The 16,801-nt window shown below is 50.3% G+C and overlaps 1 protein-coding gene across 1 annotated transcript; it reads left to right on the top strand.

Moving 5' to 3' along the window:
* Nucleotides 1-368: 368 nt before the first annotated feature.
* LOC309573380 (uncharacterized protein C4orf54 homolog) lies at nucleotides 369-12,839 on the top strand (the record flags this gene model as incomplete). The annotated part of the gene is made up of 2 exons (XM_082282286.1): nucleotides 369-4,790; nucleotides 9,198-12,839. One exon carries the CDS (start codon nucleotides 369-371, stop codon nucleotides 4,779-4,781), a length of 4,413 nt encoding a protein of 1,470 aa, XP_082138412.1. The 3' UTR covers nucleotides 4,782-4,790; nucleotides 9,198-12,839.
* Between the last annotated feature and the right edge of the window lie 3,962 nt (nucleotides 12,840-16,801).

Below are 16,801 nucleotides of genomic sequence, written 5' to 3' on the forward strand. Positions count from 1 at the left end.
TCGTTCAGCCGGCGTAAGTGACGCCAACTCTATGTATAATGCGCGCCTGGGGCCGCCCGAGTGAGGCCCATCTCGGAAAACGCGGAGAACCTGAGCCCGCCCCGGGATGTGCAGGGCCAGCTCCCCCGCGGTGGCCGGACGGCCTGCCCTGTGTCGCGGTGGGCTGCGGGGGGAGCTGAGCCCGGCCCGACCCCTCCGCCCCCCGGCGGCGATGCCCGCCCGGGCCGGGAGCCGGCGCGCCGGGCGGAGGAGGGGACGGGAGGGGAGGGGAAGGGAAGGGAGGGCGTGGGCGGCTGCTGCCCCCCCGTCCCCGCCGGCACGTGCCTGCCCGCCCCCGCGGGCCACTGCCGCGCCCCGACGGCCCCGGCATGGACGCGCCCGGCCAGCGGCCCGCCAGCCCCCGAGCCGGCCCGGAGGGCGCGGCGGCGGAACGGGCCGCGAGCACCAGCCCGAGCCCGAACCCCAGCCCGGGGGCGCCCATCCAGGAGGAGGAGGAGGCGGTGTACGTGGAGATCCGCGGCTCGCCACAGGGGCTGGAGGAGACCAGCCAGAACCCCGAACTGGCCCCGGCCGGCGGCGCGGAGGGAGCGGCCGGTCCCTCACTGGACAGGGGAGCCGGTGGGACCGGGGATGGCGGCTCGGCGAGCGGCGGACCCCCGGGGGAGGAAGCGGGACCAGCATCCTTGGACCACGGGCGGGATCGCCCTCCTTCCCCGGCGGCGGCGGAATGCGGTGCTGACACCGGCTCCGGGGAAGTCGCGGGGAGCGGCGGGACGCCGGAGGCGGGGGGCTGCCCGGAGTCCTCCTCCTCCTCCTGCCCTTCGCCCGTGACCAAAGCGGACGACTTTCCCGCAATGGGCGACCCGCTGTCGACGGAGGGCAAAACCTCCTCGTCCTCCTTCGGCTACGAAAGCGAAGTGGAGGATGAGGTTGCGGGGCGCAAGGCGACTCCCCCCGGCGCCCCCCCGGGCACCCCTCCCGGCGGCGGCCGCGACGAGGCGCACTATATCAGCACGCAGGAAATCCAGCTCAGCGAGGTGGACCACGACATGGACTTCGACGCGGGGCTGGCCGCCCGCTGGGACTTCGAGGATAACAACGTGATCTACTCCTTCGTTGACTACGCCTCCTTCGGGAGCGACGAGACCCCGGGGGACACGCTGACGGAGGAGGAGGAGAATAGCTGCTACCTTAGCACGACCACCAGCGACCCCAACAACCAGACGGACAGCATCGACAACACCAGCAGCACCGAGATCGTCAGCCTTACCTCCGAACACGACACCCCCGGCGGGGACAAGCGCGCCAGCTCGGGGGAGAGCCGGTCCAAGCAGCCTGGCCGCCCCGGCGGGAGCCCGGGCGCCCAGCTTCTCCTATCAATCAAAGCCGCTTCCCGGGCTATAAATGAGTCTAGCAACGTGCACGGAAAGCAAAACACTGTTTACGCTGCCAAGCATGAAGGCGACATGAGTCTCCGTGTCGCCGCGGCTCCCGACCGCAGTGCGAGTTTAAAACAGGATGCGGTCCGCGACCACGCGAAAAAGTTCATCGCGGTGCCCGCGCGGCTGCAGACGCGGTGCGGGGCCGCCAGGGCAGGGGAGCACTCGAGCGGCGCCTCCAGCGCCGTCAGCGAGCTAGACGATGCCGACAAAGAGGTGCGAAACCTTACGGCCAGGGCTTTCCGCAGCCTGGCGTACCCCTATTTCGACACCCTGCGCCCGGGCTCCCGCGCCTCCTCCGCTTCCCTGTCCGACAATGCCCTGGGCATCAACCGCTGGTCCACCTACCTGGACCTCAAGTGCGGCAGTCTGGGGCCGAGAGCCGAACCCAGCCTGCTGCGCTCCGGCCGCTCGCAGACCAAAGCCCTTGAGTTCGTGGTCAGCAAGCTCGATGGGGAGATCGCCCACGTCGAGACGCCGCGGCGGCTGCGGGCGGGCTCCCGGGTGGTGACCCTGCTGGACCTCGGCGATGCCGCCGAGGCCGGAGAGCCGCCGGCTGCGGAGGGCGGCGGGAAGGGGTCCAACAAGAAGTCCAGGTTCGCCTCCAGCCTCCTCAAAAATGTCATCTCCAAGAAGATGCAGCTGGAGCACGAGTTCAAGATGGAGCGGGGCGAAATCACCGACACCTCCTACACCGGGCCAGGCGCGGGCCGGGAGCCGGAGCCCACCGGCGGCGGCGGCAGCGCCGGTCGGGAGCGGCAGCGGGAGGGTGGCGTGCAGCGGCAGAGCTCCCGGCTCTCGGAGGGCGGCTCGGACTGCACCGCGGCGCCGGCGGAGGATGCGGGCGAGGGCGGCGGGGGCCGGTCTCCGGCCTCCAAGGCGTCGACGCCCCGCGAGGGGAACCGCAGCCTGGACCGGGCGCTGTCGGAGGAGCTGTGCGAGGTGAAGCGCAGCGCCTCGGAGGCCATCAAGGCCACCTTCCTCCGCAGCCAGAACAGTGCCTTCAGGTCCTGGAAGGAGCGGGAGGCGGAAAGGAAAGAAGAGCGGGCGCCCGTCGGTAAGCTGAAACTGTCTCCCAAGCACGACTGGCGAGCCGACCTGGGTGAGATCTCTGCCGGAAAGTCCACTAAGATGTCCCGCCTGTTCGTCCCCGCCATTCAGCACACTCCTCGGGAGAAGGAACCCGGCAAGCGGGCCACCAAGTGCTCCGCCGCGGCTGCCGCCGCCTCCTCTCCCGCCGCCGGCTCCGCCGCCACCTCTCCCCCCGCCGCCAAGCCCAAAGCCCCCGAGATCAAGATCAGCCTGGGCAGCCTGCAGCAGCCCCGGGACGCCGCTTTCAGCATCGCCCAGCTGCTGACGCCGCAGATCGCAGGCCGACCGCCGGACGAGGGCAGGGGACAGCCGCTCAAGCCTCTCAAGGCCGGCGACGGCCCCGACAAAGTGCCGCAGTTCCTGGTGCGCGACGTGAGGGACAGCAAGTACAGAGCCCAGGGCATCCTCCACCAGGTGCGGGACGTGCGGAAACTCATCAAAAGCTCCTACAGCGCTGACTCGGGGGATAACAGCAGCGACAAGGGCAGCGGTACCTCCGAGCAAGGCGGCCCGGAGCAGAAGCCCCGGCAGCAGCTGGTCATCGCCGGTGTCCCCCGGTCCCTCTCCCCCGTGGTCATCACCTGCCAGGCGGTCGGCCACACCGGCACCAAGCCCACCGAGGCGGGGGCCAAGGCGTCGGGCAGGGCGCCCGCCTGCCCCCCGGAGGGCACCGTCCTGGTGCACCGCACCTCGGGCAGGCTGCCAGTGGCCACCATCGCCCCCAACAAGAGCGATGCTCGCCAGCCGGCCGTGCTCAAGATCGTCTCCAAATCCTCCGCGCCCTGGCGGCACCAGCCCCCGCCGCCGCCCGCCGAGAAGGGCCGGGGACCGGAGGAGGACCCGCGAGAGGAAAGCAAGGCAGCGCCGGTGCAGAACGCGCTGGAGAAGCTGACGGCGGCGGTGCGGAGCATGGAGGAACTATACAGCTTCAACAAGCGCGAGTGGAAGCGTAAGAGCGACCCTCTGCCCATCACCGACAGCCACGTCCTCTCCCTTATCGCCAGCCAGGAGCGGGGCGTCGGGTCCCGACCCGCCGCCGCTGCCGCTCCGCCCCCGCCGCCGCCGGCGGACAAGGCGGAGGAGCCGTCGGGCAAGGGGCCGAGCAGCGAGCGGCTGCCCCGCCGCCCCTCCAACAGCGCCGCCGACAAGGTCTCGGCCAAAGCGGCCGCTTTCGAGAGCTTGGCCCGGCAGCGGCAGCGCGGCCCGCCGGCTCCCCGCGCCCTCCTCACGCTCCGCGGGGCGGGGGGAGCCGCAGCCCCCGCGCCGGCCAAGCCCCCCTCCGAGGGCGGCCTGCGGGGCCCGGCACCGCCGCGCTCCCCTCGGCTGCCCGCGGGCGGCGGCGGCGATGCGGAGCGCGGCCCCGACTGCGGAAACTATCTGTCCCTGCCGCTGAAGGCGGCCACCGAGCCCGGCTCCCCCCCGTCCCCGGGGGCGGGGGCGGCGGCGGGCGGCGGCGTCCGCCCCAGCCCGGTGTCGGCGGCGGCGGCGGCGGCGACGCTGTGCAGCCTGCAGCCCTTCGGCACGGCCAAGCCCTCCGGCAGCCCCAGACCGCCGCCCGGACCCCCACCCGCCGAAGAGCCCCCCGCCGCCGCCCCGCCGCCCGCCGAGGGCCCGCCCGCTGCCCTGTACCGCCCGCCGCTGCCCTTCGCTGCCCTGCCGGGCGCCGCGCCGCCGCCGCTGCTCTGCTTCTCGCCCTCCGTGCCCGCCGCGGCCACAGCGGCCGAGCCCTTCCCGCAGACGCAGCGCAAGGTGCTGCTGGACGTGAGCACCGGGCAGTACTACCTGGTGGACACGCCTGTGCAGCAGCCCCTCAAGCGGCGCCTCTTCGACCCCGAGACAGGGCAGTACGTGGAGGTGCCGGTGCCCCAGCAGCCGGCCGTCGCTCCCGTCCCGCTGCCTCTCTCGCCCCTTGCTCTCAATGCCGGCGCCTATGGCGCCACTTACATGCTCTACCCCGGGCTCCTGCCCGCCGCCACCGTGCTGCCCTCCGGTGCCCTGCAGCAGCCGCTGTCCCACCCGGGCAGCGATGGCAGTGCCCCGGCAGAGCCCGGCAGCCCCGCCGCGCCAGAGGCAGCTTTTGCCGAGAGTCCCTACTACGTTGCTACCAGCAAGGGCCCGCCGCCGCCGCGGCACGGGGCAGCCGAGGCGAAGCCGGTCATCAGCATCACAGCGCCGGCCACCGGCCCGCGGATCGTCGCGCCGCCCTCCTTCGACGGCACCACCATGCGCTTCGTGGTGGAGCACCGGTGAAGAGCGCGGGTGAGTAGGTGCTGCCTGGCCGGCACGGCAGTCACCGGTGATGGGTCAGGGCAGACCGGGTTAATGGCCAAATGACAGCGGTGCCACAGCTTCTTCTCAGGGGAGAGAGGGTCCACAAAGGGGCCCTCACCAGGGTGTAAAATACAGATAGAACACACAGATAGAATAGAGTTAGGTACACCCGTGGGAGCAGTATTCCTTGGAGCTTCTTTATTTTTGCAGTTTCAGAGAAGCACACCGTAGCTGCTCATCACACAGCCTGTATTTGTGCAGCCCCATGGCTGAGGCACCTCCCTTTGCTCCCGACGATGGGAGTGTGGTTGGGCATCTCTGTCTGGATCCATCATCTGGACCCATCTTGCAAGCCATGAAAGAGCCCCTTCACCCTGGCAACATATCCTCCTCTTGTCTCACCTCTCACCTCTTCCTCCCAAGGGGAGGTGAGCACCTCTCTCCCCTGAACCTGTTTCTCCCCTCCCTCAAGAAGAGTGGGAGAGGGGTCTGATGGAAGCAAGCCCATACTTTGGGCCCTTTTTGTTAGTGGGGTGAGGGAGCAGGATGCATGTAGCAGTCCCTGGTGTGCTCTCCTGGAACCATGGGGCTGCTGGCAGGGGCAGAGGTACCTACAGCTGCCTGTGCTGCAGGAAGGCTCCCAGGGGCACCGCTGCAAAGCACAGTTTTACACAGCAGCTCCAAGCTTGGAGTGCCATTGTCCTGACAGTGTCCAGTTACCTGGGGCTGTAACCCTCCAAATTCAGGGATGTGTGTGCAGGGGCACTGAGTACCTGTCCTGGAGCAAGGTGGAGAGCACAGGACTGGGCATACAGCAGGCAGTGAAACAAGTGTGGTGCAGTATGTCTTGTGCAAAATAACCAAGGAACGATGACATTTCATTTTGAAAGACCTGAAATATTACAAAAGTGCCTTGAGGATTGGTGTCACTGCTCCTTCTGCCTCTTGCATTAGAATGCATGGCTCATCTTTACCGCGTGCAGAGCTGCCCAATCTGTTGCTTACCAAAGACTCGCAGAGTTGGTTTTTTGGTGTATGTGAAAGGGCAAAGAGAAAGAGTGGAAGAGTGGCAACAGTCAGAGGTTTGGGTTTGTCACCAGTTTGCACTGAGCTTTGTCCAGCTGCATGCTTGAGGGTAAATTTTGTCTGCCAGCTCTTGGGTTATTTATTTTGTTTTAATATTTTTTCAGTTTGCATCATTACTACTGCCTAGTAGATTATTTGTTGAATGAAACCTTGTCAATGGGATTTATGCACTTACTTCTCTATTTGTAAATATTTTATCTTGAAAGTTCCATTCTTTTATCGTGGCTGTGGATGAAGTTGTTTTCATTGGGCCTTATGGGTCACTCAGGACAGGCAACATGCCAGTTTAACTTGAGCTCTGCTGTGCTACTTGAGATCATCTTGCCAGTAAAGTCTTCATAGAGAATCTAGATAAAATTGCAAAAAGTAGTTGATGATTTTTCATTTGGTCTGGAGGCTGAGTTGAGACTGCTAGCAGAAGGGATTTGCTAGATTTCAGATAAGAGACTTGACGTTTTTGAAAAGGTGGAGTATATAACAGGTGTATTTGTAACAGTAGCTATTTAAACAAAAACCTCTAGCTTTTCTTGTACCACTCTTTAAAAGTGAAAACCATCATATTTCCTGGTGTGCCTTGCCCCTCCTAGAGGGTTATCCTGTTATCACATACTTAGCTTGCCTTCAGTGCCTGGGGAAGCAGGTGATGCTCTCAGCAAATTGCTCTTTGTCACTGGTGAAGTTAAAACAGAAGCTCCGCTTGGTTGTGCTGTGTCAGAGCTCTACCACTACAAAACTGTGTGAAAGCTGCCCCAAAAGACTGGTGATGTAAAAACATGCATACTCAGTACAGAAGGTCATTCAGCAGCGTGCAGGCTTTAGTTTAATTTTACCATTCTTTTAATGTTTGAACATGCTGAGGTGCTCGTTGTCTAATGCAGACAGGGATGCGCCCTCTGGGCTGTCTCAGACCTGCTGAGGGAGGTGTCCTGCTGCTGGACAACGGATGTACTTTTTTTTCCTTGACCTGTTCTGGCAGTCTTAAATAATTTTAACTGCATGGTGCAGGATGTATTTAACTAGTCATTGGACTCATATATCTTCTATTTCAGTGGAAAAGTAGGTATATGCCAGAGGGGAATCACATCTATAGCCTTCTTCTTCCTGTTATTTTCATTTACCTATTTAACTTTCATGTCCCTGTGGATAATTTTTCCTCTTCTCTCTTTTATTATCTACTTTGTCTTTTGCTTTCCATTATTTTCCTCTATCTCTTTTGTGATTCCACTCCTAACGAAAAAGATTTGTTTGCTTGGGGTGGTGTTTTTCCCCTAACAAGAACAGCAGTATAATTTCATGTGAATTGAAGGGTGAATTGTTATTAACTTTTTTAATTCCAGCTGCTTTCACATCAGACCAGGGTTTTTTTTGGTTGCAGCAATGCTGTGCAGATCCTAAAATGGATTTTAAACCAGCCAGATTTCATCCTTTGAGTGTGGGAGTTGAATAAAGCACTGTCCCTTCAGGTCTTTGATTTTTTACTAGGCAAAAGGAGCTGAATGAATTCTCTTTTTCTCCACTCCTGAATTTCTTTCTGCACTGCACATGCTGTCTTCTTCCCTTCTTTGCTCTATTTCTTTCACATTTTCATTCACAAACTGTATCACTGTGTTAAGGACTGCTCCATCTTGGTCTCCGTCACCGCTGGGGGGTCAGTGTGACTTGAATCTTTGGTGATGGTGTGATGCCCGTGGTGGTGTTGGTACCAAATCCTCTGCACATCTACTGCTCTTCCAGCACTTCCTTTTGTATCTGGTGCTCTTTTCTGCACAATCGTTGGGATTAAATGGATCCCATCAGTTTGTGTTCTGACAAGATCCAAGCTGCCATTTCTGAACTATTCTTAAGTTTTTGATATGCAGAAAATAGTAGAAAATATGTGCACGTTTCTGGGCAATATCATATGGTTGCTTCTCTTCCTGCTCTGCTTCACTCACCATAGATGGGGGAGCTTTAGCAACATCGTTCTTGCCTGATGCACTTCTTTCTTGATACAGGAAAGAAGTGATGCTAATTTTCAGTTCAAATAAACTTGCATCCAAGCCTAGACGGCACCAACACGTAGTGAGTGGACTGCCTGACAGCAGCTCATTCCCAGCAGAAATGACTGAAAATGCATTTTTAACTTTTTTATCTATTACCACATTATACTCTGTGGAGTTGCTGCCTTGTGTTAGTGTAGTGGATTGGTCCAAAATACTCATTACTATTTCTGAGGAAAGAACAGGTAGCAAAGTAGAAAGCAACTGTAGTAAATTGTACTGCCAATATTAGAAGGGTATTTTTTACTGTTTTGTTTAAACATGAGCATAAACACCTTATAGTTACAGGAACATATACACCAATATACGTATTAGCTGTGTTTTCTTCCTAATTGCTATCAGATAATCTATGCCTGCCTTTAAAAATTAATTATGCGTGAATAGCATATAAAAATTATTTTAAAGGCTCACAAATTGATATTTTTAAACTTTGTTTTAATTGTTCCCTGTTCAGCAGGATGTATGTTCTACATTACTAAGTCAAGAAGTCAACTTACAGTGTAAAATGCAGTACAAAGGATTTACTTTTGCTGATGCCTTTGCTGAGAATTTAGTAAAGAATTTATCCAGTTTTAGTGGGAAATACTGGAATATTCCTAGAACCAAATAGGCTTCAACATTTGATCTAGTAAGTCAGTCTACAAATGGAAATAAGCATGCCCTTGTGTTCAAAACTGAGGCTACTCAGGAAACGTTTCAATAGTGCTTAGCCTTGATACCAATAAAAGTTAATGGTGAGTTTAATGACTCCTCCTGCCCACAATGATTTCCTGAGCCAGTATTTAAGTCTTAACTCCACGAATCTTGGAGCATGTGGGTAGGGGTTGTTTCCCTTTTCCTGACATACTCCATGCTGGATGCTGTGTCGGTGAGGAAAGTGCCCAGCTCTTTAACTGAGCGGATGCATCGCTCAAATCCTGCTTAGGTCACATTGCCTTCTTCCCACCTAGGTCCGTGGGGTTCCCCAGGACCAGTCTGCCGGCAGCTGTGGGGTTGTAAGGCACAGCATGTTCCACACCTTGAGCAGAAAGGATGGGTTCTGCGCAAAAAAACAGGGCTTCCCAACCACTGACTCATTTTAAAAAGTTGGGTGCTGTTGTCTGATTGTTGGCAGTAGCTTAGGACATGAGTAGCAAGAATAGTGTGATGACAAAGGAGGTATTTATGCACTTCTCCAGAGGAGTAGAGGTTGTTCAGATTGTTGTGGCAGCTCTCTAACAATCCGTATTAATGATGCCTTTCTGGTTTTGTTTGTTTGTTTTTTCCACAGGGATAAGGAAGAAGAATTATGCTTCTTTAATTTGAAATACACTTTTTAACTCTTCAACATTAATCCTAAAAACTGCTTCTACAGCTTTCTCAAGTGTTTTGCTTCATACAAAACAAGCATGTAAGTTTCTTGTTTTCTCCTAAATGCCCCCCTGTTTTGGAGTATGCCTACATTTAATTATGTGAGCAACACTAAATTACTGCAGTATTTTGTGCAAAGTTGTTTTTGTACTGAAGCTGATCTGCAGGCTTTAGACATTGCCTCTGTGCTGGTAGCCAGTGGTAGTGATGCCACTACAGCTGTTTGTAAAATGCAGGGCGTAAGTGCAGCAGTGTTGCAGTGTGGATCTACACACAGCTTCATTCAGGTCCCCGGAGCGTGTTGTGATGATCCAGTGCAGCCCTGCAGCTCTTCAAAAATAAAGCCCTCAGCTCTCTCCTACTGCAGTAAATGAGGGTCTTCCATATAGGTTTTAGTCACAATTTGCAATCAGATGTTTTTTTGTACTCTGTACTTCTCACTTGGAATTGCAAATGAAGAGAGCTGTAGTGTCAAATTTATCTTTAGTGTTTGTTTTTTGGCATGGTTCAAAACAAACTGTGTAAATGTCAGAAAACACATTTGATTGCTTTCATTTTTTGTTTGCTCCTCTGTACTGCATTGAACATCACAAGTTGCCTTAATTATGACAGTGTTTAAATACTGGGAAACCAGAAATTGAATGTAATATTTTAAAATCCTGGTTCTAAAGGAGAGAGCAGCATTTATTTTTCTTTAAGACTGCTGTCTATTCTTCCTTAAATTGCAACATTGTTGAAAACAATGCCCTGTGAGAGGAATTTTTTGATGTCACAGCCTCAATAGTACTTAGTTGTTTCTTTAGCTGTTGTTTGACAGGTTTATCTGAGGGCTACAATTACAATTTGCTAAGAAAATATTTATCTTTTGAACAAAAAAATATAAAATAAGATTAGCGAAATTGCAGTGATTTGTATGAGCAACTCTGCTCAAACTGATTGTTTTGTTACCAGTAACTAGTGTGTTTCAGCAAAAGAGAATTATTATGACAGTAAAACTAAAATACAATAGTCTGTTCACTGCCCAAAATTTCAGTTCAGTGAAGGACTTTGGGAAGCACATAAATGTAAGAGCAAACCTAAATTATATAACGTAAAGCTTTCTTGAGGTAACAGATTAGAATTTTAAAGTCTAAATGCAAAACTCAAAAGTCTATACTTAAGCAATTTGCCCACAGGCAGGATTTTCCACCACCTGTTCTCGAGGTTTCCTGCAGCTGGGGAAGTTTCAGTGTTTCCCATTTTTAAAATAAGCCCTGGGTTTTCATTTTCCTGAGTAACTCACCAGGTGTGGGAAACTCAGGTAGAACTGTCTTTAACCATATGTGTGAGATGGTATTTCAGTGCAATTTATTTGTTTACAGGCACAAATTGTAATTGCCCTCAGGATGAAATGCACTGCAAGCATGCAGATAGGGAGTGATTTCTCATGTATCTCCTCACTCATTTTCATCATTGTGAAAATCCAATGAATATTCTCACCCTTTTTAAAGAGCTTGGTGTGCCCAGCTAGAGCACATACCATCTAAGGCTAATCCCTGTGCTCTTCAGCTGTACACTCTGCATTACAAGCTTTAACTTCCCACTGGGATTCGGGCTCACTGCCTCTTAAAGGAAATGAATGCTTCTCTACCTTTCTCATGACCGATAAGCCCATAGGTGTGGTGATTAGAGTATCAGTGTTAAACAGAACAGTACTTGGGACTGCAGGACAGTGCAGGTACCAGAGTAGATGGTCCCCTGTGACACACACGTGTGCAGGACGTCCAGTATAATACTAGCATCCCTGTTCCAAAATGTTCCTGTCCTACCTTTTCCTATATCGGTGCTCGGAGCAGAGTTTCACATTGCAGTTTACAAGATATAGGTTTGCACACACAACCTCAGGTTTACAGTTTCACCCGGTGTACTTGAAAAAAAAAATGCATAGAAAGCAAGTGCCCAGGATTTCACATGTATTTGTTGGAGGAAAATTTTGCAGGTTTATTTTTTTTTCCACTGTCTGTGGAGATGAAAGCAATAAAATGAGGGAATACCAACAGCTATTTATTTTCTCAGGGGAGATTACTTCAGTGGAATGTGTCAATCCTAATGTCAAACAGTGTTTACTTGATTTTGTCTGTTACTAAAGAGACTTCATGTTTACATCAAGGGGTCAGTTTTGCAAGGTGCTTCTCTTCGCAGACCTAGCAAAGCCTTCACATGCATCTCCAACTTCAGATATCTTCAGATTCCTGGGGACTTCAGTGGAAGGATTTTTTCCTTCCCCCATCTATGCAAAGCTTTGCTGAACTCATCCCAGAGTGCTGAGTGCCTTGCAGACCCGAGCACCGTTCTTCACTTTAGAGAACCCGAGCTCTGGGCTTGAGTCAAGCCGGACTCAGCAGATAATGCCACAAAAGGTCACCAGAAGAAAACTCTGGTAATATGGTGCTCCTCCGTGTATACCCAGTGGTGAATTTCTCCAGTGGATGGGGTGATGTGTAACCACATATCTTGGATTAGAGTCAAGCCCTCCATGTCAGGACTCACAAGCTGCTAGTATTATATGTTTCACGGTGCAGTCATAGTATGTTACAGCTGAAATTCACCCCATGTGCAAAGCAAGACAAAATCCTGTGCACCACTCAAGTTCCCTCCCAGCCCTGCTGTCAGGGTTTGAGGGCTGCGCCAGCAAACTGTCCATGCATTTTAGGTCAGGATCCAATTAAAAGTTTGAGTAGGACTGGAGTGATGCATCAGAATGTTGTTCTGGTCTTTTGCAACAGGGTTGGTTTCACTCAGTATCAAATTTAGCCCCTGGTGAATCAACTGGTGAATGATTTGAAATGTATTTATGGGTTGTGTGGGGTGTTCTTCCCCCTTGTTTGTATTCAAAGCTACCTTTATTCTTTAGTGTTGATGGCCAAAGTGTCATTCCTTACGCTTATATATTGCCATTAACTTGTGGCTACCCGAGAACACATACTTCAAAAATGCTTGTGCTTTTTTTCACCTATTTCTTTTTTTTTTTAATTTCTTCTTTATTTTCCCCCGCCCCTTTCTTTTTCCTCTCATTTTTAAAAGGAGTGGGATAGTTATCAGTGTAAAGATATTGAAAAGTGCAAATGTGAAGTAAGGATAATGATTGTTAAGAGGATGTGGGTGGTATGTCTGATGAGAGAGGGGTGGGCTGTAAGGCAAAGGGGAAACTGCTGTGAACGCATCGTGTTGATGATTGTTGCCTGTGGAGGAAGAATTAAGAAAAAGAAGATGTATAACTGGAGAGAAATGGACTCTTTGACCTGCTGTCATTGTAGACAACACTGTGGCAAGTGTGTGGCTGAAACCCGAAGTGATCCCGCTGCAGGATGCCGTGGGCCTGGGATTGAAGGACGGCAGAGTCGCTCTGGGAATTGCACAGTGGAAACACTTCAGTGCATCACAGCCATGTGAGAACAGACTGTCTGAAACCTCCAAGTACCAAAGTTTGTAACTGAATGAGTTGGCATTTGTATTATGTTGGGGTTTGTTTTTTTTCTCGAATGTTATGATAAATAAAATGTATTTTTCAGTAAAAGATACACTGCAAGTAAGCCTGCAGTCCTGCTTGGTTGTATATTTGCAAAGTTACCTTGGCTGTTGTGCAGAACAAGTGAAAACAGAGGCATTACTTGGTTCAACACATGAACAGCAACAGAAGAAAGGATTTCACCACAGAGCAGATCAAAAATCCCGCACTCAAGAGTCTCCCTGAGTTTGTCCCAGTATTGAAAGTCTGTTTCTGACCTGATCTCTATTCTGTCCTCTTAGGACAAAGAGAAGTTGGAATTGCTTATTTTTTTTATACCCAAGTATATCTTAAATGAAGAAAGAACTCCCCAGTTCAGTGAACTAACTTTGACTGGTGCATGGGTCTGGGTATCCAAAGAGCTGCATCTTTGTTTGTTGTAAGATATTCAGAGAGAGCAATTGGTGGGGTGAATAACTTTTTTCTGCTGACTCTCTCTGTTATTTTCATTGCCTAATATTGCAGTGCAAGCAAAGATAAGATGACTTTATTAGTGGATAGCAATATTGCTTGAGTTATTACTAGGAAAAAACTTCTGCTGCTTTAATGTATTCCTTCTACCTTCATGGAGATTGAGAACATTTCTGTTGTTAAGTCCAAGTGTTTAAAAAAGCATGAGTCAAACACCAAAAAATCCCAAAACAGACTTGAAAACTAAATTATTACTTTTGCAGTTTAAAAGAACACTTTTGCTTCTCAGTTTTCAGTATGTAAGGGGCACATAATGATCTCCCTCTTAATCATGTGCCCAAGATACTTAAAGGAAAACTGATTCCCACCTCATTATTTATCTACAAGTAATACAACATGTAGACATCTGCTGTGAATTTGCCTTATCATTTCGAGACACGGCTACATGATCTTCCCACCTTGCTGGAAACACAAGTTCACTGGTAAAACAGTGGTTGGTGTTTGCGACTTTCTCCCTCTCTTTCCAGATTCGTTGGAGTTTGTACCTCAGCACTGCATCCACAATAGATGTCATTGGTGGCTTCACTGCTAATGTCTAGCCAGTGATTCCCATACAGAGGCACATGTGGCAGCCCCAAAAGACTTAAGATTGGGATGAGAACAGATGTTGAAGGGAAGAATGGGGAAGGTGGGGGAATGAACTGGGAAGAGCGCAGCCACACAGGCTTAGCTGAACAGGAGAAAGCTGAGTAACCTCAGCAGATGAAGGCAAAACAGACACAAACTAACAGTGGGTGTGTAGAGCAGAGAGAAAGGCCTTGGATCACTTCGCTCAAATTAGAGAAGTCTGAAACTGCAAAGGGACCTGGGGTTGTGAACCAGAAAATTTGGGAACTCTCCTTTACTTTTCTTGAAGGAGAGCTCTCGGAGCCTGATTTCAGCAGAGCTCTGTAACAAGATCTTCACAGCACTGCTTGTTTCTCACAATAGATGGAAGATTTAAGCTGAAACCTCTACAAAAGAGAGGTCAAAAGTAAAAAAACTGAGAAACATGAAGTTTAACCTTACCCTAAGAGGCCCAGTCTTGCAACCAGTGTTTGTGTCCAGCCACAAAGTGCCTCACACAACTGAGATTAAAGTATGAGGATTTCTTACAATACCTTAAATAAACTGAAAGGTGGAATACATCTGGGATTTTCAAGGACTGCTGGAGAAAATCTTAAAAGTTTCTACATAGTCTTTAAAATATCACTGGTAGGAATGTCAAGACCAAAACAATAAAAGCGCAACTCTATTGTCAAAAGGAGTAACGAGAAGCAGATAATTCCCTGATGTCAGATCTAAACAAGCTATTCAAACATAAAACATAACACTAAAAAAAATTTCTTCAAAACAAAAAACCAAACAAACAAACAAGAAAGCAAGCACCTGTTTTAGAATTGCTGTCCCCTGGGCGTGTCGCTATTGAGAACACGTAATCTGCTTGCCAAATTGTATCCCTATATATATGAATATTTTTCTAAGAGTATGTGAAAAATACTCTTTAAAAATCAGCACTCCTGGAAACCTGAAGGGGGAAGTTTCCAAGTCTCTTTTGCAAGTGGGTTGCTTTTTGGATTTAGCTGGAGTATCATTGCAGTGTTTCTTCTGTGGCTTCCAATTAGAAAGGACCAAGCAGTTATTTGCTTCTTTACACTTCATGTATGAATTATTAATTGCTACCATTGCTGATTACTTAAAAATACGTGCAATACCATTATTAACTACGTATGTTACATCTTTGAGATTGACCCCCACTAATAAACAGAGCATTTGCTTTGTTTGTAACCCTAAGTGTGTTTTCTCTTCAAATGCGGGCTCGAGCAATGTATTAATTTCACCTTATTTTTAGAAGTTTGTTACTTTTGTTGTTTCCGTAGCTATGGAGCCCAAGTAAGGAAGCCATGGCCTTCCACTACCCAGCTGTTGGACTAAACCTCTCCTGGAATCCCCATTATGTCCAGCTGTTGGGGTCAGATAGCTTGAGGAGCATCTGCTGCCATGCCAGGGGGTATCCACAAAGACACATATCACTTCTGAAGGAGCAGTGTGGGTCTCAAAGGCTCTGTTTAAGTGTCAAAGCTGTGGGAGGTCCACAATTTCCCCTTACAGGCTGGTTGTTCAATTTGATAAAATTGAGAAGGGGTAAGCTTTGCAGTGGGATTGCTGATATCAGACAAAGATCTTACAGATCTTACAGATTGCAGTATCTAGAACCCTTTTTTCCTGATTTTGGGTTGTAAATTGATAGGCAAGCCTGGCAGAGTGGGGCTGAGGTGTCATCTGTTGATAACTCTTTCCAGGTAAAATAGTGATGGCAGCTTTTTCATTGTCCACTTTATATATTTAGGGTGTCGGGTCACTGCAGGAGGAGACTGCCTCTTGCTAGGTGTGTGAGTACTTAGCTCTGCTTTCATTTTTGTTTTATGTGACAGAAAGAGCAAGTAGTAATAACAAATGCAAAAGCTTGTCTTCAGTTTGTTCCTGAAACAGTAGTGGAGGTATCAGAGTGTCTACACCACAGAGGGTGCAGGCTTTGAGAGTGGATGCTGAGTTCAGTATTGATGCTGAAGAGGGGTGCCTGGGTCTTTCCTCTGGGTAGAGGGTTTGGGCACCTCCAGCCCATGGTGCATCCAGCTGGAGGTCTCCTGATTAGAGAGGAAGCTCGGGACAAGTGAGTTTCCAGCTGAAGTTATTGCTTCATATTGTGAAGGTGAGTAAAATGGTTCCTCTTACCCCGATCAACACCATTCCTTCCCCAGTGACAGACTTTCCCTACCCAGAAAGTAACAGACAATAAGACTGTAAACCATTTCTTCACAGTGTGTTTTTACCGGTTTTATTTATGCTTTGACTAGAAATGTGCCGGCATTTTCAGGAAAGACAACAAGCAGACTATTCATCCCACTGACAGTTTGATTTTTGCAGATTTCTGCACTCTTGTTTTTTTTTACAACACAAAAGAATTTGGATTCTTTTCTTAATCTTGTAGTAATTTTTTTTTTATGACAACCTATTTATGACTTTTTCCTGCCTGCTTTTGGGTTTGGGGTGTTTTTTTGAAAAAACAATTGTTCTTGGCTTTTTATTTTATTTTTTTTGTGACCAGCACTTGCACACCTTGTACTATAAAAATTAAATCAGATGGATCAGAGATCAGCTGAGTTGGGATGGCATATATCCTTTTTTAATCTGTAATGCTGATGTAAATGTAAAACTTTTTTTTTTTCATGGATCCTATGAAGACACTGCCTGAAGTGTGTAAGTCATTTTAATCAGAGGACTTGTCTGAGTAGTGATTTTTTTTTTGCACTGAAATACAAGCCTAACTTACCTAAAAGAAGTGTTCTGGCTCTGCACAGGCTTTGCTAGACTGCATCCAAAACGTATTTCTTTCAAGACCCTTTACTTCATCATAGCTCAGAATTGCCTTAGTGGGTGCTCATTTTTTGAAATGCACCTGCCTTGATTACACACAGGGACACAGATTTTTAGGAGGCAACCTTGACAAGCAACCAGTGTTGGCT

The sequence above is a fragment of the Coloeus monedula genome (assembly GCF_965178545.1).
Source record: "Coloeus monedula genome assembly, chromosome: 5".
In the NCBI taxonomy this organism is placed as follows: domain Eukaryota; kingdom Metazoa; phylum Chordata; class Aves; order Passeriformes; family Corvidae; genus Coloeus; species Coloeus monedula.